The sequence below is a fragment of the Panicum virgatum genome, chromosome 4N (assembly GCF_016808335.1).
Source record: "Panicum virgatum strain AP13 chromosome 4N, P.virgatum_v5, whole genome shotgun sequence".
NCBI lineage: Eukaryota > Viridiplantae > Streptophyta > Magnoliopsida > Poales > Poaceae > Panicum > Panicum virgatum.
The window spans coordinates 41127582-41149910 of record NC_053148.1 but is presented as its reverse complement, the minus strand read 5'-3'; the positions used below and the strand labels follow the sequence as shown (position 1 = coordinate 41149910).

General features: G+C 50.4%; 4 protein-coding genes across 7 annotated transcripts; 3 read left to right on the top strand and 1 right to left on the bottom strand.

Moving 5' to 3' along the window:
* Positions 1-1669: 1669 nt before the first annotated feature.
* Positions 1670-4098, bottom strand: LOC120671445 (protein gamma response 1-like). Its single transcript, XM_039951772.1, has 3 exons — positions 3977-4098; positions 3094-3834; positions 1670-2740 (listed from the first exon to the last, which is right to left on the bottom strand). The coding sequence occupies exons 2-3, from the start codon at positions 3827-3829 to the stop codon at positions 1983-1985; spliced, it is 1494 nt and encodes a 497-aa protein (XP_039807706.1). The 5' UTR covers positions 3830-3834; positions 3977-4098; the 3' UTR covers positions 1670-1982.
* Positions 4099-4271: 173 nt separating this feature from the next.
* LOC120671109 (putative pentatricopeptide repeat-containing protein At3g13770, mitochondrial) lies at positions 4272-8575 on the top strand. 4 transcript variants are annotated; one of them, XM_039951350.1, is made up of 4 exons: positions 4272-4791; positions 5423-7037; positions 7245-7295; positions 7762-8575. In XM_039951350.1, the coding sequence occupies exons 1-2, from the start codon at positions 4401-4403 to the stop codon at positions 6856-6858; spliced, it is 1827 nt and encodes a 608-aa protein (XP_039807284.1). In that variant the 5' UTR covers positions 4272-4400; the 3' UTR covers positions 6859-7037; positions 7245-7295; positions 7762-8575. The 4 variants fall into 4 exon arrangements, with proteins under 4 accessions (XP_039807284.1, XP_039807283.1, XP_039807286.1 ...); XM_039951349.1 differs by having other exon boundaries at positions 4286-4791; positions 7245-7308; XM_039951352.1 differs by having other exon boundaries at positions 4286-4791; positions 5423-7086.
* Positions 8576-9128: 553 nt separating this feature from the next.
* On the top strand, positions 9129-13585 carry LOC120671108. Its single transcript, XM_039951348.1, has 11 exons — positions 9129-10128; positions 10275-10472; positions 10573-10644; positions 10755-10850; positions 11024-11103; positions 11205-11283; positions 11353-11596; positions 11670-11863; positions 11977-12097; positions 12254-12340; positions 12475-13585. The coding sequence occupies exons 1-11, from the start codon at positions 9427-9429 to the stop codon at positions 13299-13301; spliced, it is 2700 nt and encodes an 899-aa protein (XP_039807282.1). The 5' UTR covers positions 9129-9426; the 3' UTR covers positions 13302-13585.
* Positions 13586-16157: 2572 nt separating this feature from the next.
* LOC120671107 lies at positions 16158-21254 on the top strand. Its single transcript, XM_039951346.1, has 11 exons — positions 16158-16783; positions 17753-18153; positions 18254-18325; positions 18530-18625; positions 18811-18890; positions 18976-19051; positions 19144-19354; positions 19440-19633; positions 19741-19846; positions 19958-20047; positions 20279-21254. The coding sequence occupies exons 1-11, from the start codon at positions 16216-16218 to the stop codon at positions 21007-21009; spliced, it is 2625 nt and encodes an 874-aa protein (XP_039807280.1). The 5' UTR covers positions 16158-16215; the 3' UTR covers positions 21010-21254.
* Positions 21255-22329: the final 1075 nt, after the last annotated feature.

Here is a 22329-nt window from a genome sequence, read left to right as displayed (position 1 = left end):
TACAGATGACCATTTTTTTATCTACAAAAAGCAAAAGGGAAAGAAAGTTTGTTGATAACAAGTTGACACTTTCACTAAACCAAAATTGTTACAACAACAAAACTAAAATTGACACGTGTATACAGGATAATATACTAGGAAAATGCAGATAGTTTGGATCAGAAAAAACATGTCGACAGAGAGATGGAGACAAGTTGACACTTTCACGACACAAAAACTGCCACAACAACAGAACCAAAATTGACAAGTTGTAGATACTAACAAGTTTAGATCAGGAAAAAAAACACATCAACACAGACATGGAGACAAGTTGACACGTAGAAAAATAAAAGAAAAATCATACCTCAAGCACCCCCAAATTCAGGTCCACCGCGTTGTGCAGATCCAACATAAGAGGTGTGCAGATCCACCAAATTCAGTCAAAACAAGCGGTAGATGTGGGGGGTAGAGAGAGGAGGAGGTGGGTGGCTGGGGGCGCAGGTCCGACGGGGTGAGGCGACGGGGTGAAGGGGGTAGGGTGTGGAGGCACCGCGCCTGAGGGAGGGTGGAGACATTGGGGGTGGGGAGGGCGACTCGCGCCCGCTTGGGATGGAGCCGGCAGATTTTGCACCGCGCCTGGGCGTTTCTTGGAAAGGTCGCGCCTTATCCTGCTCTAGTTTCCAGGGAAAACGAAACCAGGGACAAATTAAAAATAGCAACCTTGTTTAGGGACTGACCCTGGCTCTTATTAATTGTTACTGCGAAGTAGACGGACAAGGGATACTACCTTCTTTTGAGCACGAATGGCCACTTGGAGTCATTTGGTTTGGTGACATAATGATTCTAGGTATTATACTTTATGTCCCACAAGAGTTACTGTAATTAGTTTTGTCTCGACGTATTTGTTTCCAAGCTGAGTGATAATCATTCTCATGCCATTGCACAGACCTGCTGACTGGTTGAGGTTTCGAAGGAGCATCACCGATAGGCCGACTTTCAGCCTAAGTTCATGGTTTGGGATCCCAGGGAACTTCAGGCTGTTGAGAAATTATGTGAGGTACATCTGGTCCATGCTACTGCTATTTGTAGTTGCCTTGCACACCGTGTCAGAGCTATGGTACGTCACTAGATTGCCATCTATCAGGCTCATTATTCATTTATCTCCTCGACCATCTCATTCCTGGGGCACAATATCGCTCTTTCTTCTAGGAATTTTGGTTCTTGGTAGTTTGACAGCGAGTTTGGATATGTGGTTATTACAATTGTTTCTAGATTGATCTAAACTCTCTGAAGAGAATTTAGATCCTGTGGAACTGAATCTGGATGAAAGAGGGCAGAGTAATACGGGATTTCGAACAGAGCACAAGATGACTAAAGAACAACAAAATGATGTGACGGAGCCAAGCCTTCTGTTCTCACTGAGATGTAGTACTTGAGAAGAGAAGAGCTCAAATGAAGACAATAACAATAATATCTCTGGTACAGTGAACTTTGGTTTGTAGTAACAAGTTCTACATTAAGCGGCTGAAAGGCTCTGTCACCTACTGTATATACTGAAGTATTTGCAAGCGACTGAAAGAATGAATCCTGAATGAACATAAGTAACAATAAAAGGATGAGGTTTACATCAAATGTAAACTGTTAATCCAGATGTCTTCTTTGTATCAAAAAGCAGAACTGCTTTTCAATGTAACAAAAGATGGTTCACAGCAGAAAAATGTTTGAACTGATGAATTTACAATAAGTCAATTATAAACTGACGGAGCATTCTATCTTCAGCGCACTGACAGTATTTACCTCCTACTATCGACCTTAATGATAGGATGTACATTTAATTCAACATGAGCAGCTAATGATAGGACATACATTTATTCAACATGAGGAGCAACATGTGATTTGTTGCAGGCATCGCTACAATACTTTGGAGCGACAGAGAACTTAGCATATGGCAATATATTGTATTGCTACACACTATTGAAAGTTTCCTACTACTTGATGTACTACTACATTTCTGATTCGAACCCAATGTTCCAAAACCCTTCTGGCGTCAAAGGTGGGGCATACCTGTACCGATGTCTGGACACACCATCATGATGCTCACATCGCAAGCTGGTAGAGCCTGCACCATCACCGTTTGCACGGCCATCAGGAAGAACAGCATCATAGAACTTCTTGCACTGCTTGCACTCAACACCTTTCAGGTTCTCCCGATCAGCTTTCTTTCTTACCGATTCTCTGTATTTGAAGTCTTTCTTCGGTGGCTGCACTTGTATCGTGCTTTGCTGCTTGGGAGCAGACATGCAGTGAATGTTCTTCAGGGCTTGAGTTGCATTATTCATATCTTGAGTTTCATCATCTGAATTGTTGAATTCCATGTCTTGAGGAGGAGAGGTGGCAAGAGCCTGTGCTTCTTCTGGAGTTACAGGATTCCTGATAGTATTCTTCATAGCTTCCAGAGGCGTATCAAGGAAATCATCATGTGGATCAGCAATGCCTGGTTCTTTGCGTGCACGGGTCTCTCTCCAGTGTAAACTTGGGCTGGCCATGCTGGATAAAGCTTCTAATTTTGAATTGCTGGCAGATTTTTTTGGCAGTGGATTAGTTGGGCCAGAGGGCAGGGTAAGGTGTGTGTTCCTGAATGGACTCCTGACAGAACTAGCATGTTGGGCAGCTTGGGCTTTGCCACCTGGAGCAGAGTCATTCTTCAGGTCTCTTGTCATGGAAATAACCTGGATGCTCTCCTTGCTTGTGTGCTCCAAATCTGAAAAATCAAGCAAGGAAGAAAGTATAAAGACATAGGTCCAATCAATAATTCTTAGCATCATTGATCAGAGCCATTTAACTATGATAAGAGTTAGGATTTATATTTGAGGGCATTAATCAGAAGATCAGGGATTGATCAGAGCCATTTAACTAGTATGTTACTTAGGAGTCAGGATTTATATTTGAGGGCATTAATCAGAAGATCAGGGATCATTGTTCATATTTACATCATAGAGAAATACAAATCCGCAGACAATTCTTCCAGATAGTAGTAAACCAGGAACAGCGACGACTCACAAACTTGAAGCAGGTAAAAGAAATTGACAGATTGAGGAATTCAGATAGCTGTACCTTTGAGCTTTCTCTTACTTGAAGGACTTCCAGTGTTTCTTTTATCTACAGGGATGTCTACATGAGACTTGGAGCCTTCATTCTGGTCAATCTTTCCAAGAAGAAAGTTGTACTGGGACTTCAAGTGCTTGTAGTTCGTCTTCAGCTGAGTGTAATCCTCAATCAAGTCCCTCCGCTTACTCTGCTCCAGAAGCAGATCCTTATCCTTCAGGTCAACCTGCAGCAGCAGCCGTTGATGCGCCTCTCTCTCCCTGGCCACCTCAGCGTCCTTCTCCTCAATCTCCCTCTGGAGCCGACAAACCACCTCACCTTTCCTCATCTCATCCTCCAACCTCCCCAGAAGCTGTTTCTTCTCAGCCTCATGCCTCGCAGCCAATCTCTCCAAATCCACAAGCTTCCCCTTCATCTCGTCAAGAGAGCTCCCCACCCGCAGCAGCCTCTCCTCCGCTTGTCGCTTCCCACTGCTCAGCTCCTCCAGCTGGCTCACCAGGCTGGCCTCCCTCTTCCTCCACTCATCCTCATTGGCCTTCATCGTGTCGGCGAGACGCGCCTGGAAGAGCTTCACCTTCGCCTGGATGTGCGGGAAGAGCTGGCTGCAGAAGATGAACTCCATTTGGGAGACCTGGTCCTTCACCTCCTGGATGGTGGCCACGAGAATGGTGCTCAGCCCGGAGATGTACTTGAGATCATCCACCGCGTCGCCGCCGCAATCGACGGCCGGCACCTTCCCTTCCATCTCTTCTACAGTGAAGAACAGAATCGCATACTCAGATTGATTCACTTGACTAAACCCTAGGACGTAACATCGCCTAATCCGGGCGGATCTTTGCGAGGGAGCTCGCGAAATGCGGGGTGGAGAGGGAAATTAGGGGGCGGAGCTCACCTCGGAGATCAGATTCGGTAGTGGGAGTAACCCCTAGCAGTCGCCTTCCTCGCCGCCGGCCGCGCTCGCTCCGCCCCGAAATGTGAGAAGCTTTTCAAAATGTTTTCCCTCGCTGATAGCTTTGGCCGGTGGGAATAATTCGCATTTAGAACCCTGTTTTAATATACATTTCACAACTACATTCCTGTAGGTTTTAACATTTGCCCATTAGACCCTGGGCTGAAATATGATCCGGACCGTCCATTGCTGATCCGACGGCTAGTGATCCTTCTTGGGCTCCATAGTGGGGCCCGCGTGCAGGAGCAAGGCGCCTCCTCTCGTCTCGACAACGGCGGCGGCGGCGGCGGCGGCGCGCGCGCGCGTTGCTCGGTGAAATGCCCGCGCGAGCCCGGAGCTCTTGGATACGACGCCACGCTCGCTCCCCATGCTTGCCGCGCGAGGCCTCCGTCGTCTTACGGCGGCGATATCCCTCGCGCGTCGCTCTGCCTCGGCAGTGGCGGCGCTCCCGGCGGCCGGCGCCGCGCGGTTCCCCGACTACGACGCCGCCGTCACGGAGTGCATCGAGAGGCGGGCGCTCCGGGTGGGGCGGCAGGTGCACGCGCGCATGGTGGCGGCGGGGTACCGCCCGGCGCTGTACCTGGCGACGCGGCTGGTGATCATGTACGCGAGGTGCGGCGCGCTGGGGGACGCGCGCAACGTGCTCGACGGGATGCCCGAGCGAAACGTGGTTTCGTGGACGGCCATGATCTCGGGGTATTCTCAGAATGAACGGCCTGCAGAGGCCTTGGAGCTGTTCATCACAATGCTCAGAGCTGGTAGATCACTTCAACGGTTTGGTCTTCTGTTGCAGTAGTTACACTTTCATGTGACTTTTTTTTTTTGAGCATACACTTTCATGTGACTAACAAAGTGAATATGGTAAGATGTGGCATTGGACCATTGAGGTCTACATTTCCAATGCAATTGGTCCAATAACTCTGATGGGCATGTCTGATGAACAAAACTGTCTGCTTTACATAGCATGATACATTGAAATCTGCATCTAAACAAAAATTGAGTTCCTCAATGTCTACACTGGGCGAATAATCAGCTTGGTAGAGGCTAAACCTTGTTTCTATGAATATGTCAGTTATATACTAAAGTACTCTTCTGTTGATGCTTGTTGTTAGCATGCAAACTGTACCACTATCCTTGAACTGAATTATATAGATTTGCCATCATAATTATACCGGACAATCTTTTTTTTTTCCTGAAAAACCAGCAATATACCGGACAATCATTTAAGTATGTCCTATGTCTTGTCCAACATGATATCTATTGACCATCATATTTGCAAGTTTGTTCATTGTTATAGTACACAACGAAATTTTGACATCCTTCCAGGATGGTATGTGCAACGCTATATTACTAACTTATGTCATATGTATAATCAATTTTAACTGGCAGGATGCGAGCCTAATGAATTCACTTTAGCATCAGTCCTTGCATCATGTACTGGTTCTCAAGGCATACATCAGGTCAAGCAAATCCATGCTTTTGCCGTCAAAACAAATTTTGAGTTACACATGTTTGTAGGGAGTGCCCTTCTTGACATGTATGCCAAGTCAGAGAATGTCCAAGAAGCTCAGAGGGTGTTTGATATGCTTCCAGCAAGGGATGTTGTTTCCTATACCGCCATTATATGTGGCTACACCCATCTGGGCCTTGATGAGGAAGCCTTGGGCTTGTTCAGGCAGTTGTACAATGAGGGGATGCAATGCAATCAAGTTACCTTCACAACCCTTCTCAATGCACTGTCTGGCCTTGCTTCCCTCGATTATGGCAAGCAGATTCATGGGCTAATACTTCGTAAAGAGTTACCATTTTTCATGGCTTTGCAGAATTCTTTGATTGATATGTACTCCAAATGTGGCAAGCTTTTATACTCACGAAGGGTATTTGACAACATGCCAGAGAGATCAGTCGTCAGCTGGAATGCGATACTTATGGGATATGGAAGGCATGGCTTAGCGCATGAAGTTGCTCGGCTTTTTAGATCTATGCCTGAAGAAGTAAATCCTGACAGTGTTACTCTGTTGGCTGTTTTGTCTGGCTATAGTCATGGTGGGCTTGTTGATGAGGGCCTTGATATGTTTGATCTTATAGTCAAAGAACAGAGCACACTCCTCAATATTGAACATTATGGGTGTGTTATTGATCTTCTTGGACGTTCTGGACGACTTCAAAAGGCACTAAATTTGATACAAAAGATGCCATTTGAACCAACTCGAGCAATTTGGGGTTCATTGCTTGGTGCGTGTAGAGTTCATGTTAATATTCCTGTTGGTGAGCTTGTCGCTCGGAAGCTTCTTGACATTGAACCGGAAAATGCTGGCAACTACGTGATCCTTTCTAATATTTATGCTGCTGCTGGGATGTGGAAAGATGTTTTCAGGGTGAGGAAGTTAATGTCGAAGAATACTGTGATAAAGGAACCAGGGCGGAGCTGGATGATTCTTGACAAGGTTATTCATACCTTCCACTCTAGTGAGCGTTTCCACCCCAGGAAAGAAGATATAAATGCTAAGGTTAAGGAGATATACATTGATATTAAAGCAGCTGGTTTTGTTCCTGACCTGAGCTGTGTACTTCATGATGTTGATGATGAGCAGAAAGAACGCATGCTTCTGGGCCACAGTGAGAAGCTAGCCATAACGTTTGGATTGATGAGTACTCCTTCAGGCTTGCCCATCCAGGTTATGAAGAATCTTCGCATCTGTGTTGACTGCCACAATTTTGCAAAGGTTGTTTCGAAAGTTTATGGAAGAGATATATCCCTCAGAGACAGAAATCGCTTTCATCTAATTACAGAAGGAGCTTGCACTTGTGGAGATTACTGGTGAAAGTGCTATACTGTCAAATTGTTTTGCTGATAGGAGAGCTATCCATGTGATAATACTGCAGATGATATGCAATGGTCCACTGAACACACTGAGAGGAACTAATGGAACATATCAATATCATGTGCTCCACCTTCTGATTTCAGATTACTGTAGTTCAGAAAGGATTTTTTGCAAAGAATGTAATTCTACTTGGCTCTCTTGTCTGTTTAATCTACATTTATGATCTCAGTATGTCTTCTGTCTGTTAAACCTACATTAATAATATCAGTATGTTCATACTTCATAACATATACTACTGTGGTTATCAAAGGAAAAAATTGAGAGTTGTTTCTCTTGTAGGTACCTTACCTAAATCATTCTAATAATTTCACATGTTATGCTTGCAGACTCCACGGGCTATATTGCAAATGCCAGATAATACACATGCAGCATATGATGTAAGTTGTTAAGGTAATGAAGTGCCTTGTAGGCAGTATCCATAGCAAGCACTGAAAAATGCTTCAAATACTGCAAACCGGCAGTTCAAACATCTACATTTCTGAAAAGAGTTTTCAGAGCATGTCTTCAGTTGCATCTCTCTGTAGTTTGCATTTGTAATATTTGTTGGCCGATGATATAAAAGTTTTGTATGTTATGACATACATTTGATAAGATTCTCCTTTAACAGACTGTGCCAGAATTTCCATTCGTATGCTCCTTCAAAATGTATAGTGTAGACTGTATAAAGTGGCAGTATGTCTATATGGATAAAAGCCAAATCTGAAATTACATGCACTTCTTTTCCTCCAGCACTTTTTGTATCATTGTGCAAGCAAACTGTGTGTTCCTGGTTTTCCAAAACAGATATGTTTGAGCATATTGAGTGCAGGAAACTTGGTAATCTGAAATCTATTTTGGTTACAGGCACCTTGGCACTTTCTCTCAGGCACCACTGCTCAGAGTCGAGGAATGGATGAGCCAAAAGCTTGAGGCCGAGGGGGGTGGCTTGCCAATGTCAAAGACAACATTGGCAAATTGTGGGTGGAAGGGCATCTGATATATGCGCCATGATTGAACTGAGCTGAGAGAAAAAGGAGAAACCAAGAAAGCTAGGGTTACATGGAGTCAAAAACATTCCATTGGATCAAGCTTGCATGTGCTCCTTCCTCCTTGTATCCTTGTGAAATGAGGCTCTTCAGTGGACTAGTGGAGAACTGCAACTGTCACAGTAAAGCAGAATTTCAATTAGAGAACTGCAGCAGTCACAGTAAAGTGTCAATTCGACTATAGAAAAGTGCAGTTGTTTGCAGTAAAGTAGCAATGCAGTCATTTCAACTGGTAAGATTTCGCTCTGCATTTCTGAGGAGGTAATTTTAGACTATCTTCAGATTCAGAGCACTACAATTTCTAGAGTGATCTCTACCTGTTTCAAGAGTATCTTCAGACACAATTCACCATGCTTATTCCCTACCAAATCCTTATCACCATGTTCACTGCTGCAATATAATGGCAAATGACGCTCTGTCAACTCAGATCACATAGAACCTATTAACTTACTACAGCTGAAGCTGTTATGCATTCAGCTAGCTAATCAGATATCTTGGTCCCTGTAGTCTGTCCTTTCATAAAGCTGCAGTAACAACAGATCCTGATAAACTTGGATTGTTGGCAATAGCTATACGAGGAAGGCTTTCGTCGTCCTTTTTTGCATATAATGGGTCCCTGTTATCTGTATTTACCATGAACTTACAATAATTGTGATGGTGTCCTAAAATTCGAATGACTGGCTTTGGTGCCTTATCATGGAGGATGGAACAGAAAAATGGTGAGGTTTCAAAATCGGCATAACATAGTTACTGTTACACGTTTATTATAACAGATGCACAGATGTAACTTCTTTTTTTTTTGAGACGACACATTTTCTCTGTTGAGAGAAGAAACATTATTTTTTGACACGTAAAGTTGACCGAGGCCCAGCCCAGTCTGATGTTGGCCTGCGCCGATAGACTCCGATGGGCTGGGTTACAGGTTCAGGTCTCAAATTAAAAAAAAAGGGTGGGGGGTATGATCGGTACTATAATTCAAAGTATTTTATTGATCAGACGGTACTTAGATTTGAACTTTCTGAAGATCTTCAAATCACCTGTATGACTATCGTAATCATGTGCATAAGCATGTAGATTCTAGATCCAAGTGGCAGGTCTTAAAAAAAAAGAGAGATCCAGGTGGTAGTAGGTAGTATCGGAACCTTAGCTATTGTTCTTAAGAAATGCCCGGAGCCGGTGGCTCATGGTCATCAGGCGGCAGTTGCGGAGGGATGGATGATGAGCACGATGAGAGAAACGTGGCACTCCGACTAGGCTGGGGTGGACCCGAGGTTGAAGGTTTATCCATCCGGCCGTTTCATCCACTGACACTCACCGACCTGGTCTTCAGACACGAGAGACTCTCGCTCACTGACACTGACCATGCCGTCGGCCTATATCTGCGCCCGTACCCCGGTGACTCACCGGCTCCTCAGAGAGAGTTGTTAGATCGCCCACTGTTCTTGGACCTGGACTTCCAGTCGTAGCATCAACAGGCCGAGGCATGGTGGTCGCTCGGCCGGCATTGGCCATGGCGGTGGTGCTGCTGCTGTGCGCGGGTCGCGGCGCGGCGCTGCACCTGTGCACGGACCGGCTGTTCAACGACACGCAGGGGCGGCACGACGACGGGCTCCCGCACCTCACCCCGACGGAGGAGGCCACCTGGATGGCGCTGCTGCCGCGCAGGCTCCGCGGCGGCGGCGGCGCCCGCGCCCGCGCCGAGTTCGACTGGCTGGCGCTCTACCGCCGCCTCACGCGCGGCACCGGCAGGCCGCCGGCCCCCGGGGAGCTGCTGTCGCCGGCGCCGCTGCACGACGTCCACCTCGACGCCACCGGCTCGTCCATGTACTGGCGGGCGCAGCAGACCAACCTCGAGTACCTGCTCTACCTCGACCCCGACCGCCTCACCTGGACCTTCCGCCGCCAGGCCGGCCTGCCCGCCGTCGGGGACCCCTACGGCGGCTGGGAGGCGCCCGGCGGCCAGCTCCGCGGTCACTTCGCCGGGCACTACCTGAGCGCGAGCGCGCACATGTGGGCGAGCACGCGCAACGGCACCCTCCGGGCGCGGATGGCGAGGGTGGTGGACGCCCTCCACGGCTGCCAGAAGAAGATGGGCACCGGCTACCTCGCGGCGTACCCCGACACCATGTTCGACGCGTACGAGCAGCTGGACGAGGCGTGGTCGCCGTACTATACCGCACACAAGGTAATGCGAGGACGCTGTTCTTCTTCGTATCTGTGCGCGATTTGACTCCATCCGTCGAAACCGCGTCCTGTATTGAGAGCTGTAAAATTCTCCTCTTGTTCATCAGTTCTTGTGCTGATTTCTGATGCGCTTCAGTGTTCTTGCAGATTATGCAGGGACTTCTTGATCAGTATACTCTGGCTGGGAACAGAAAAGGTCTTGATGTGGTGGTGTGGATGGCCGACTACTTCGGCAATCGCGTGAAGAATCTGATACAGAGTTACACTATCCAGAGGCATTGGGAGGCAATGAACGAAGAGACCGGTGGATTCAACGATGTCATGTACCAGCTGTATACTATAACAGTAATCTCCGTACTGTTTCATTTAGCACTATTTTTTTTTACTTGGATCACAATTGTCTTAATGCGTTGTTCTTACAGCATTGCTTCTATGCTCCCTGCAGAAAGACCAGAAGCATTTGACGATGGCTCATCTTTTTGATAAACCATGCTTCCTTGGACCTCTCGGTCTTCGTGTCAGTACTTTCAGTTTTATTTGTGGTTTTTCTCTCCTTTTTTTCTTTCAACTTTCGTATAGTACCAGTTATTAAGTGATATACATTATATGTTGATCTTCATCTTTCAGAAGGATGACATATCAGGTTTGCATGTTAATACCCATCTCCCTGTCCTAGTTGGCGCACAGAAGAGATATGAAGTTGTCGGTGACAATCTTTACAAGGTAAATTAACAAGTTATTTGGACCATTTATTTCCATATAACCGGCCATCATTGGAAATGTTGTTAGCTACTCTCTTGGGCTATTCTTCAATCAGCAATCAAAATGATGCAAAAATATTTTCTCTTTACAATTTGAGTAATAATTGAGTACAGAAAGAAAAATCCATGGCACAGGACATCTCGACTTACTTGTTTGATGTGGTAAACTCTTCTCATACATTCGCAACAGGAGGCACATCTACCATGGAACGCTGGTGAGTCATAACGCTTACCATGATACCATCACCAGACACATTTCTCAGAGAATTTGTGATGCCATGGTAATCTTCTGCTTCAATTTTGTTTCGCAAACCAGGCATGACCCAAAGCGACTGGTGGATGAGATCAAGATCAGCTCGAACGAAGAGACCTGCGCCACCTACAACCTTCTCAAGGTGTCCACTCATCTGTCATCTCTGATCACAGTCCGCGTAACACAAAATCCTGAACTTGCTTGGCTGCAGGTGTCACGGAACCTGTTCCGGTGGACGAAGGAAGCCAAGTACACCGACCACTACGAGAGGCTACTCATCAACGGGATCATGGGCAATCAAAGAGGAACACAGCCTGGAGTGATGCTCTACTTCCTTCCCATGGGGCCTGGCCGATCCAAGAGTGTCAGCGGACGGCCACCCTCTGGCCTTCCCCCGATGAACCCGGGGGGATGGGGAGGTCCAAACGACACCTTCTGGTGCTGCTATGGAACAGGTAATTCTTGGGCATTTACATGGCTGTGCTCTTGTTCATGTTGGGTTCTGAATCTTCTGGTTTGCATTGCCAGGGATAGAGTCTTTCTCAAAGCTAGGAGATTCAATTTATTTCCTGGAGGAGGGTGAAACGCCAGGGCTCTACATTATCCAGTACATACCGAGCATTTTCAACTGGAAATCCGCAGGCCTCACTGTCAGGCAGCAGGCCAAGCCTCTCTTCTCAACGGATACTTATTTTGAAGTTTCGCTTGCCATTTCTGCAAAGGTAGCTTCTGAATTTCACTGTCAGACAGTCGTGATCTTCAGACTGTATTATTGGATTCAAGAATAAGGATGGTATAAACTTTTTAATCTACATTCATACTGTCATACATGCAGGGAGATGCCCAACTAGCAAAGGTGAGCGTGAGGATCCCATCGTGGACATCCACTGATGACGCAACGGCGATTCTGAATGGCCAAAAGCTCAACCTGACAGCCACTGGCAACTCCAGTAATGGTACTTTACTACTATCTTGATACTGTTTTAGATCAATTTGACATTGCTATGAGACCATCAGAGTATACGAGTGGTTCCTGCTTCTTGCCCCCCCCCCCCCCCCCCCCACCCACCCAAAAAAAAATGCTTCATATATGCTCTGTGTTCTCCTTGCAGGTGGTTTCTTCACAGTGACCAAGCACTGGGATGAAGACACCTTGATCCTAAAATTCCCCATCACCCTAAGAACCGAGGCAATCAAAGGTATAAAATCTCACACAGTATCAGCATTGATAATTTTTTGGCCCAGTGCAAATGTGTCTTTTTTTTCTGAAGCAACAAATTTAAGTGTTTGAAGTTTTGAACATGGAGGCTGAAATGGTGAATTTTGGTTCCAGATGACAGGCCGGAGTATGCATCCATCCAAGCAGTGCTGTTCGGGCCGCACCTCCTCGCCGGCCTGACGCACGGCAACCTGCCGGTGACCGACAGCAACCACTCCAATGACGGCCTGACCCCGGGCATCTGGGAAGTGAACGCCACCAGCACCTCTTCCGTCGCCGGCTGGGTCACCCCGCTCGCATCCGGGTCGCTCAACCTGCAGCTGGTAACCCTGACCCAGAGCACCGGCGGGCGGACGCTCGTCCTGTCGGTGTCGATCGCCGACGGGAGGCTGGCGATGCAGGAGCTGCCCGCCCCCGGGACCGACGCGTGCGTGCACGCCACGTTCCGCGTCCACGGCCCCGCCGCCGTCGGCGGCGGCAGGGTGGCGGAAGGGCCGAACGTGACGATCGAGCCGTTCGACCGGCCGGGCATGGCAGTCACCAACGGCCTCGCCGTCGACCGCCCAGGTGGCGGCAGCCAGGACACGCTGTTCAACGCCGTGCCGGGCCTCGACGGCGCGCCGGGCTCGGTGTCCCTGGAGCTGGGCAGCCGGCCGGGGTGCTTCGTGACGGCGCCCGCAGTGGCGGGCGGCGGCGCGAACGACACGCGGGTCGGCGTCGGGTGCCGGAGCAACGGCGAGGGCGGCAGCGGCAGCGGCGACGACGCGGAGTTCCGGCGCGCGGCGAGCTTCGCGCGGGCGCCGCCGCTGAGGCGGTACCACCCGCTGAGCTTCGCGGCGCGCGGCGCTGCGCGGGGATTCCTGCTGGAGCCGCTGCGGAGCCTCCAGGACGAGTTCTACACCGTCTACTTCAGCCTAGTCTCCGGCGACGCCGGCAGCTAGCTGACGGGATCGGAGGAACACCACGCGCCCGGATCGGAGGGGGTGGAGGTCCTGACAGATCACACTGGTAGTAGCTGCTCACTGTGCTTGAACTGTACTCCCTCCTTGTTGGTATTGGTAAAAGAAGTCGCTTTGAACCAGGTTTGGATCAAACATTGGAAATATAAATCATTAATAATTTTTAAGTTGTTGAGTTTACAAATGTGAAAATTATATGAATAGATTTGTCTTGAAAATTACTTTCATAAAAGTTTATGTATATCACTTTTCTATAAATATTTTTTTAAAAATAAAAAGTTAAAGTTGTGTTTTGGAGACCTTGTCGCTGTCCTAAACGACTTCCTTTATCAATACGGAGGGAGTATAATGATACCCTGAATCCCAACAATATGGCAATGAATATTATTAGGGAAATTTGTCCACAGCACACCATCAAAATGCAGTTTTGTGCAGAACACACCATCAAAGCCGATTTTGTCTCCACCACATCACCAAAGTGCAACTTGGTCTACAACACACTGCATGGAATAAACTAATTATTTGCTGCTGAGATGTTAGGTAAAAGGGTCATTTTGCCCTTTATTGGAGCCCACTTGACATCCTCTTCCTCACTTCTATCGCTGCTGCACCTCTACGGCCTCGACACCGCCGGTCCGCGCCTCGCCGCGGCCCCTCGCCGCCCGCCTCCGCCTAGGCCCTGCGCCACCGCCTCCTCGCGTCCCGCCGCGGCCATCGACGCCGTCCGAGCCGCCACCAGCCCGCGCCTCACCATGGCCCCTCGCCGCCAGTCTACACCGTCTCTGTCCAACGCCGCCGCCGACCCGCACCCCGACGCGGCCCCTTGCCGCCTCCACCGTGGCCTCGCTTCGCCACCGGGCCGCGCCTCGCCGTGGCCCCTCGCCACCGGTCCGCGCCGCGCCCTCCGGGGAGCCCCTGGAGCGGCCCGAGCTGGAGGCCGCTACGGCGGCAACGCTGCGCGCGTGCCGTCCCAACGCCGCGCTCACCATGCGGGAGGTGCAGGAGGACGTGCACCACGTCGTGGAGAGCGTCCTGTTCCGGTCGTGCATGCCCGTCGCCGTCGACAGCCGCGACGGCATCCGCCTCGTCTTCGAGGACCGAGGTCCTTGATCTTTGCCGATAGCAGGACCTGGAGGCGCCATTGAAGCACAGCCGCCGCCCCCTGTGCGCGTCCGCGAGTTGGCAATTGCGCTGCCGTCGTGCGGTGCCCGCACCACCGCGCCCCGACTTGCTCACGGCCGTCGTCATCCTCGCCATCCTCGCCGTCGTCTTCTTCCTCCTCCGTCTCCTCCTCCACCAGTTCGTGGCGCACGGCCGGGGCGGCTTGTCCGCGGGCGTCCACCGCTCCTTCGGCTCCTTGGGCAGGAGCGCCCGCCATGGGCTCGATGCGTCCGCGCTCGCCGCGCTACTGGTCACCGCGTACCGCCGCAAGCCGGAGCAGGCCGACGGCGGCGGGCCTGCCTCGGCCTCCACCAGTGACGCAGTCGGGGGAGCGGACGCGCGCGCGACGGGGACAGCGCGGTCGTCGGTGACCACTGCACGCGCACACTGGGGCAACGCGGTCGCGGGCTCCGCACGGCGCGCGCGGGGGCGGCGGATGCGCGAGTGGGGGAAGTGGTAGCGCCACCCTCGTCTACAACTTTGTGGCGCTCAACTCGTCTTCAGCACCGGCGCGGGAGTCAACGGGACCGACGGCGGCTGCACACGCAGGGCCGGCGGCGGGCACAGGGTGCAGCCAGTGAGCGGCCAAGGGGTAGCACCGTCCGGCCTTGCAGTGAGGAGAGGGGAAGATGACGAGTAGATCTGACTGGGGGCAATATGGTCATTTTACCCTTTATCTGAGCTAAAAATATTCTTTATTCGGTGCGGTGTGCTGCACACCAAGCCACTCTTTCGCGGTGTGCGAGGAACAAAATCAATATTGGTAGTGTGTTCTGTACAAATTCACTCTTTGGTAGTGTCCTACACACAAATTTCCCCTATTATTATTGGATGCCGTAGGTGCCACCTGGTCTAATTCCCCACCGCGATGAAGGCTCCGTTTCGAACACAAAAAAATTTACACGAAAAAAATATAAATTTTCGCCGCAAATGATTCATTTCGCACGAGAATCGGTTATTTTTCTTTGTTCCAAACAGGGCCGAGGCCGAACGACGTGGACCGCAGGTGGCACATGTACACTGTGATGCGACCCAATTTGGTGCCTGTCGATCGTGCCGTTCTGCTTAGTGCTCATAGCACGTAGGGTGCTACTACGGCGGTCCAGAGATGAGATCATGAGAAAAGGAGGAAACTTTTTTACAGCGACGAGGTGACGGCAAGGTAAAGCGTGTAGCATTTGGCTGGCGGCTCCCGGGTCCCGACCGGGCCCGAGAATCTCCAACCGCCGTCCCTCTCCTGACGCCGACCGCCGTCGGCGATGCTTCCACGGCTAGAGGAGCCGCAGATGCCGACGGGAGCGCCGCCCGCCCTCCGCTACTACTAGCCGGCGCTCCCTTTCTCCCTCACGGGACGCAACGTGACAAGGGCTGCGACACGGCCAGCTCGCGTGTCCTGTGGCGACATGTGACGACCGCGGCTGTGACTGGGATGGGACAAGCGGGCTCCTTGCTCGTGTCGCGTCGTGGCAAGCATTCCGTGCGCCGGCGCCTCCGGTGCCCGCCTGCCCGCCGGCCGTCGTCGCCACGCCCCGCCGCTCGATGATGCCCTCCCGTGCCCATCGCTAGCTCCAGATTTAAACTCTGTCCGTTTCCCGGGCCCCTGCTGTGTGGGCGCAGGGGATAAGTCATCAATGGCTTATAAAATCTCCGCATACCCGCAGGGCGGTCGGCGCATGTGTGCGTGAGCCTGAGCCAGAGCCCAGAGCGAGTGGTAGCGTGGTGGCCGTGGTTTGGAATGGCGGCGTGGGCGGTGGCGATGGTGGTGGTGGTGGCGGCGGCGGCGGCGGCGGCGAGCGCGAAGGAGTGCACCAACATCCCGACGCAGCTGTCGTCGCACACGGTGCGGGCGCGGCTGCAGGCGTCCCCCGGGGCGGCGGAGTGGCGGCTGCGCGAGCTGTTCCACGACCACCTCAACCCCACCGACGAGGCCGCGTGGATGGACCTCATGCCGCCGCCGCGCGGGGGGATGCGCGCCGCCGCCGCCGCAGGGGAGCGCGAGGAGGAGTTCGACTGGGCGGTGCTGTACCGGTCGCTCAAGGGCCAGCAGCTTCCCGGCGGCGGCGCGGCGGCGGCGGCGGCTGCCGGGCCGTTCCTGGAGGAGGTGTCCCTGCACGACGTGCGGCTGGACCCCGACGGCGACGCGGCGTACGGGCGCGCGCAGCGGACCAACCTCGAGTACCTGCTGCTGCTGGACCCCGACCGCCTCGTCTGGAGCTTCCGGACCCAGGCGGGGCTGCCGGCGCCGGGGGAGCCCTACGGCGGCTGGGAGGGCCCCGACGTCGAGCTCCGGGGCCACTTCGTCGGTAAGCACTCGCTCCTCCCTCTCCTCTCGTCTTCTCGTTCGGTGGCTTCACGTTGCGCCTCCGTTCACCGGCCGGACACGGCCATTACTGGGCGCCATTACGTGGTTGGTGCTCCGGCCGGCCGCCATTACTGTGCCGCTCGTGGTCTCCCTCTGTCTCTGGCACGATGGCGATGCGACATGGGAGTGGAAAGGCCTTGTGGGCGGTGTAGGGTAGGGCATGCCGCTCCGATCTCGTGTCTGGTTGGCACGGGAGACGCGTCTTGAATTCTTGCCGAGACGCCGACACGGGAGTGGAAAGAGAGCACGGGCAGTTTGGCTACCAACTTTGTTACACGAGCCAATCCCCCTTGGCTCCTTACCACCATGTGCCTACATCAATGGCTGCATGCCGTAGACTCCGTTTCTAGCTAACTTTGCCACTAGTGTGACAGTTGTTTTGGTCACTATACTTTGCCTGACTGTTGAGTTATTATGGTAATGTTAGGCACCGACAAAGTCACCTTAAATAAAAAAATCTTGACGATATCTGTGCATGATGGTAATTGGGACATAAGATAAGTTCAAGTTAATATAATGACTGACCATGTGCATTCCTATCCTAGTTGTTGCAGACACCGGGAAACGAAGGGCCTGTTTGGGTTTCTCTGTTTTTTTTTTTTTTTGTTCTTCTTCAGTTTCACCATCACCACCTTTTCTCTGCAGTCTGCACCGCCATTTTCCTGGAGTTCTGGCCTAATTTAGATGGGCCTCCGCACGTACGATTAGCCGATCAGGCCCCATGAATGGGCCTCCGCACATTGAATTTGGCCCATATACGATACGAACAGAGCAACCAACAACCCTATTGTATTGGGCTACATGACACGGCCCAACTCGGTTGCTTTACCGCATTCAAATTTGGCGCCAAATTACCCCTGTTCGAACGAGTTTACACTTTATAGAGCCACAAACTTCAAATAATTCGCAGGGCACTACCTGAGCGCGGCGGCCAAGATGTGGGCGAGCACGGGCAACGCCACGCTCGCCGGCAGGATGGCGGCGGTGGTGGGCGCGCTGCACGAGTGCCAGCGCGCCGCCGGCACCGGCTACCTCTCCGCCTTCCCCGCCGAGTTCTTCGACCGCTTCGAGGCCATCAGGCCCGTCTGGGCGCCCTACTACACCGTCCACAAGATCATGCAGGGCCTCCTCGACCAGCACGTCGTCGCCGGCGACGGCAGGGCGCTGGGGATGGTGGTCGCCATGGCCGACTACTTCGCCGGCCGCGTCAGGAGCGTCATCCGGAGGTACAGCATCGAGCGGCACTGGGCGTCGCTCAACGAGGAGACCGGCGGGATGAACGATGTGCTCTACCAGCTCTACACCATCACGGTACCGTCAGTGTCATCCTTCTTTTCATTTCTCTTGGAAAACCTTCGTCAGAGATTCAGAAGCACATTCTGAGTACGTCCCTCTTGAATACTTTTGGCAGAAGGATCAGAGGCATCTAGTGCTCGCCCATCTTTTCGACAAGCCATGCTTCCTGGGGTTGCTTGCAGTGCAGGTCAGGACTCTGAAGAGGCCCTCTGTGCTTTCCTACTGTATTTTCAGTACAATTTTGTACGGATCTTCTCTAGTTACTTGACACATCTGAATGACTACATCATCAAATTCAGCACAATAAATTGTCATCTCTTCAATAATATTGGCAAGAAATCACATTTCTGAACATAACTTGATCTATTGCCCCCGTCATTTTGTCTTTCAGGCTGACAGTCTTTCAGATTTCCACGCCAACACACATATTCCGGTTGTCGTTGGCAGCCAAATGCGATATGAAGTTACAGGTGATCCTCTTTACAAGGTAATTCAATTACTACACAGAGATTTAGGTAGGGAAGTCATTTGGGGAAAACTAATTTCCTCAAACATGATTATTCTAATTTTCAAAAAAGAAAGTGCTATTTTTGCCTTCCAGCCAATAGTTGCCCTCTTGTTTTGATGCAACTCCTAGGTCAAGCTGACCATAAACCTGACCTCATCAACCAGGAAATTGCAACGTTCTTCATGGACACAGTGAATTCTTCCCACGCATATGCGACTGGTGGCACATCTGTCAGTGAATTCTGGTAATGTCATTGATGGCTAAACTCTAGGGTTTGATTCCTTTCTTGAGACATGCCATGTTTGAAATTCTGAAATGGTTTCTGTCAGGTCTGATCCAAAGCGTTTAGCTGGTGCGCTGACAACCGAGACAGAGGAGTCCTGCACAACTTACAATATGCTCAAGGTGCTTCAGCTTCACCTGTGCATGTTCACCAAACTTCTACTGCATTTTTCATGGCTAGATACATGTTACAATCTGCGCAACAAAGCTTGCAGGTTTCGCGCCATCTATTCAGATGGACGAAGGAAATCGCGTACGCAGACTACTATGAGCGAGCGCTGATCAACGGCGTCCTGAGCATCCAGAGAGGCAGGGATCCCGGTGTGATGATCTACATGCTTCCACAGGGCCCCGGGAGATCAAAGGCAAGGAGTTACCATGGTTGGGGAACACAGTTTAACACATTCTGGTGTTGCTATGGCACTGGTAAGTGATACAGTTCTTTGCCCCAAAACTGGAGATGAGAATGCAAGTTCTGATTTCTGAATCATGTAAAAATTTGTGCTTCCAGGGATAGAATCCTTCTCGAAACTGGGGGATTCCATCTACTTTGAGGAGAAAGGTGAAAGACCAGCACTGTACATTATTCAGTTTATACCGAGCACGTTCAACTGGAGAGCTGCAGGCCTTACTATAACCCAGAAACTGGAGCCTCTCAGCTCATCAGATCAGTATCTCCAGGTCTCATTCTCCATATCTACAAAGGTAAATCAACAAGAGATCATCAAATTTACAAAAAAAAAAGGGATTCAAGGATGATTCTTTATACAACAGAAATTTAGCATTGAGTTGGTTTGATTGCTGTCGCGCAGACAAACAGTCAGTTTGCGACATTGAATGTAAGAATACCATCATGGACATCTTTGAGTGGTGCCAAGGCAACTTTGAAGGACAAAGATCTGGAACTAACCTCTTCAGGTATGCTCATTAGCAATTAGCATAGAAATAAAATAAATGAAATTTTCGAATTACCACTATCTTTAATGAATTGCAGGGAAGTTTTTCTTATACAATCTCGATTTGTCTCAGGGACATTCCTCACAATCAGCAAGCAGTGGGATAGTGGTGATCGCTTGTCACTCCAATTACCTATCCACCTACGGACAGAAGCAATAAAAGGTGAATTTCAAGCTCTATTTACAATTCGTTTTTTAAAAAGTTATTTACAATGAAATGTCAACAAACACAAAAAATTCTTTGATACATTGGTATTTGACAACAAAAATAAGTACTCTGGTGTGTCATAATATTTGAAATTTGTCTGCACTCATTTTATGGCGGCATCGAAATTGAAGTTTTTTTTAAGCATAACAATTTCCCTGAAAGAGTGACTGTTAACTGAAACTTCAGATGATCGGCCGGAGTACGCATCCATACAGGCGATCCTGTTCGGTCCGTTCCTCCTCGCCGGCCTCACCACCGGAGACTGGGACGCCAAGACCGGCGGTGCCACCGCCGCACCCTCCGACTGGATCACCCCCGTCCCTCCGGAGTCCGACTCCCAGCTGGTGACCCTCGTGCAAGAGTCCGGCGGCAAGGCTTTCGTGCTCTCCGCCGTGAACGGCTCCCTGACGATGCAGGAGCGGCCCAAAGACAGCGGCGGCACCGACACCGCTGTCCACGCGACGTTCAGGCTCATCCCCCAAGGTAATCCCGGCGCCGGTGCCACGAACTCGACGGCCTCCGTGACGCTCGAGCCGTTCGACATGCCGGAGATGGTGGTCACGGACAAGCTCACGGTATCCGCGGAGAAGAGCTCGGGTGCGCTGCTCGACGTCGTGCCGGGGCTCGACGGTAGCCCAGGCTCGGTGTCCCTCGAGCTCAGGGCCAAGCCGGGGTGCTTCTTGGTCGGCGGCGGCGAGAAGGTCCAGTTCGGCTGCGGCGGTGTCCGGAAACGCGGCGGCGACGGCGGCGGCGGCTTTGGGTTCCGGCAGGCGGCGAGCTTCGTGCGGGCCGAGCCGCTGCGGCGGTACCACCCGATGAGCTTCGCCGCCAAGGGGGTGCGGAGGAACTTCCTCCTGGAGCCATTGTTCACCTTGAGGGACGAGTTCTACACCGTCTACTTCAACCTCGGATCCTGACAGGGAGATGGAACTAGTGCAGCTCGAGGTTGATGGAGGCTCTGCTACCTCTCACCAAGAAAAAAAATGTTGGATTGGAGGTGGGCGATAATGTAGCGCGATTTTCCTTTTTTTGTCCATAAATCATTTATAAAAAAATGTAAGCAGGTCAGATTGTGATCTCGTTGTCCATTGGTTGTTCGAAAAAATTCTATAGATGTGTAGTTCACAACTTTGATGGATGATATGATGTTTCGACTTGTGTCGATTCGAAATGGTCCAACAAGCTTAAAAAGTGGAAACCAAGGTAGCTGTGGAAATTCCGGGCCACACGATGCACATATGATAACTCCCTTTAGAGGTGGGTTAATTTAGCACTTAAATCCTCCCACCATTAGCAAAACTAATCACAATTTTATAGAAAACCCCCTCCACCTTATCCCCCTCAACCGGCCATCGCCCCCCCCCCCCCAACCTGTTTCTCGGATCGCTAGGGCCCCATCCGCCGATCTAAGATCGGACCCGGACTTACTGAAATCAAAGTTCATGATCCTAAGTTTTTTAATAACTGAATAAGTTGTCAATTTACTTTACCTGAAACTTTTAAACAGAGCCTTTCAAAGAAAAGATAATTTTGAAAAGAAGGACAACCACTGATTGGGTCCGATCTAACCAAATGCCCAACCTAAAGCTATGATAGTATCTTCGATAGTGTATTGCACCTCATATGATGCTAGTTTGACATGTCTAAATTTCTTATCTTGCTCCAGTGTGAGGAAACTTTGTGAATGTGCTAGCCTAGGTCCCACAACAGTAAAGTATTTGATCTTCACAAGTCCCACAACAGTAAAGCATCTACCTTGGAGTTGTGCGCTGTGATCTCAGCCCCATCAATGATGAGAGTTTTGATCTGGATCCTTTGAAGTCGGGCGGTGGCGTGTGCATGGTGGAAGGCAGTATTAGCATCTGCCTCCCGTATTGCCCTGAATTTTCCTAGTTCTTTCCAGTTTGTCAACTAACATTGGTTCAGTCTCCTTGCAATTTCAATTCCAAGCTATACTGAGATTACGAAAAAACGAAGCACTGCAGTGCAAACTAGACTGTACAATAATCAAACCCAATTCTTTTTCTGCTCTAAATTCAGTTAACATAAATCAATAGAATACCCAAAAGGGTTGGAAAGTAGTATGCTGCTTCAACAATAGAAGCAGTTTTTTTTTCTCGAACGCGCAAGAGAGCTGCGCATCAATATATTAAGAAGATAAAAAGGAGGGAAAGAGCCTCCCAAAAAACAAAAAATGTTACAGGGATAGAGGGTTTGTAACACACCCTAAAGAAAAT

Bases quoted from the DNA above. Each gene is read 5' to 3' on its own strand.
- LOC120671445 (XM_039951772.1), bottom strand. From the start codon at position 3,829: ATGGAAGGGAAGGTGCCGGCCGTCGATTGCGGCGGCGACGCGGTGGAT. The intron at 2,741-3,093 runs GTACAGCTATCT...TTGATTTTTCAG, and splicing joins AAGTAAGAGAAAGCTCAAAG to ATTTGGAGCACACAAGCAAG.
- LOC120671109 (XM_039951350.1), top strand. From the start codon at position 4,401: ATGCTTGCCGCGCGAGGCCTCCGTCGTCTTACGGCGGCGATATCCCTC. The intron at 4,792-5,422 runs GTAGATCACTTC...TTTAACTGGCAG, and splicing joins CATCACAATGCTCAGAGCTG to GATGCGAGCCTAATGAATTC.
- LOC120671108 (XM_039951348.1), top strand. From the start codon at position 9,427: ATGGTGGTCGCTCGGCCGGCATTGGCCATGGCGGTGGTGCTGCTGCTG. The intron at 11,597-11,669 runs GTAATTCTTGGG...TTGCATTGCCAG, and splicing joins CTGGTGCTGCTATGGAACAG to GGATAGAGTCTTTCTCAAAG. The intron at 12,341-12,474 runs GTATAAAATCTC...TTTTGGTTCCAG, and splicing joins AAGAACCGAGGCAATCAAAG to ATGACAGGCCGGAGTATGCA.
- LOC120671107 (XM_039951346.1), top strand. From the start codon at position 16,216: ATGGCGGCGTGGGCGGTGGCGATGGTGGTGGTGGTGGCGGCGGCGGCG. The intron at 16,784-17,752 runs GTAAGCACTCGC...AATAATTCGCAG, and splicing joins GCTCCGGGGCCACTTCGTCG to GGCACTACCTGAGCGCGGCG. The intron at 19,634-19,740 runs GTAAATCAACAA...GCTGTCGCGCAG, and splicing joins CATTCTCCATATCTACAAAG to ACAAACAGTCAGTTTGCGAC.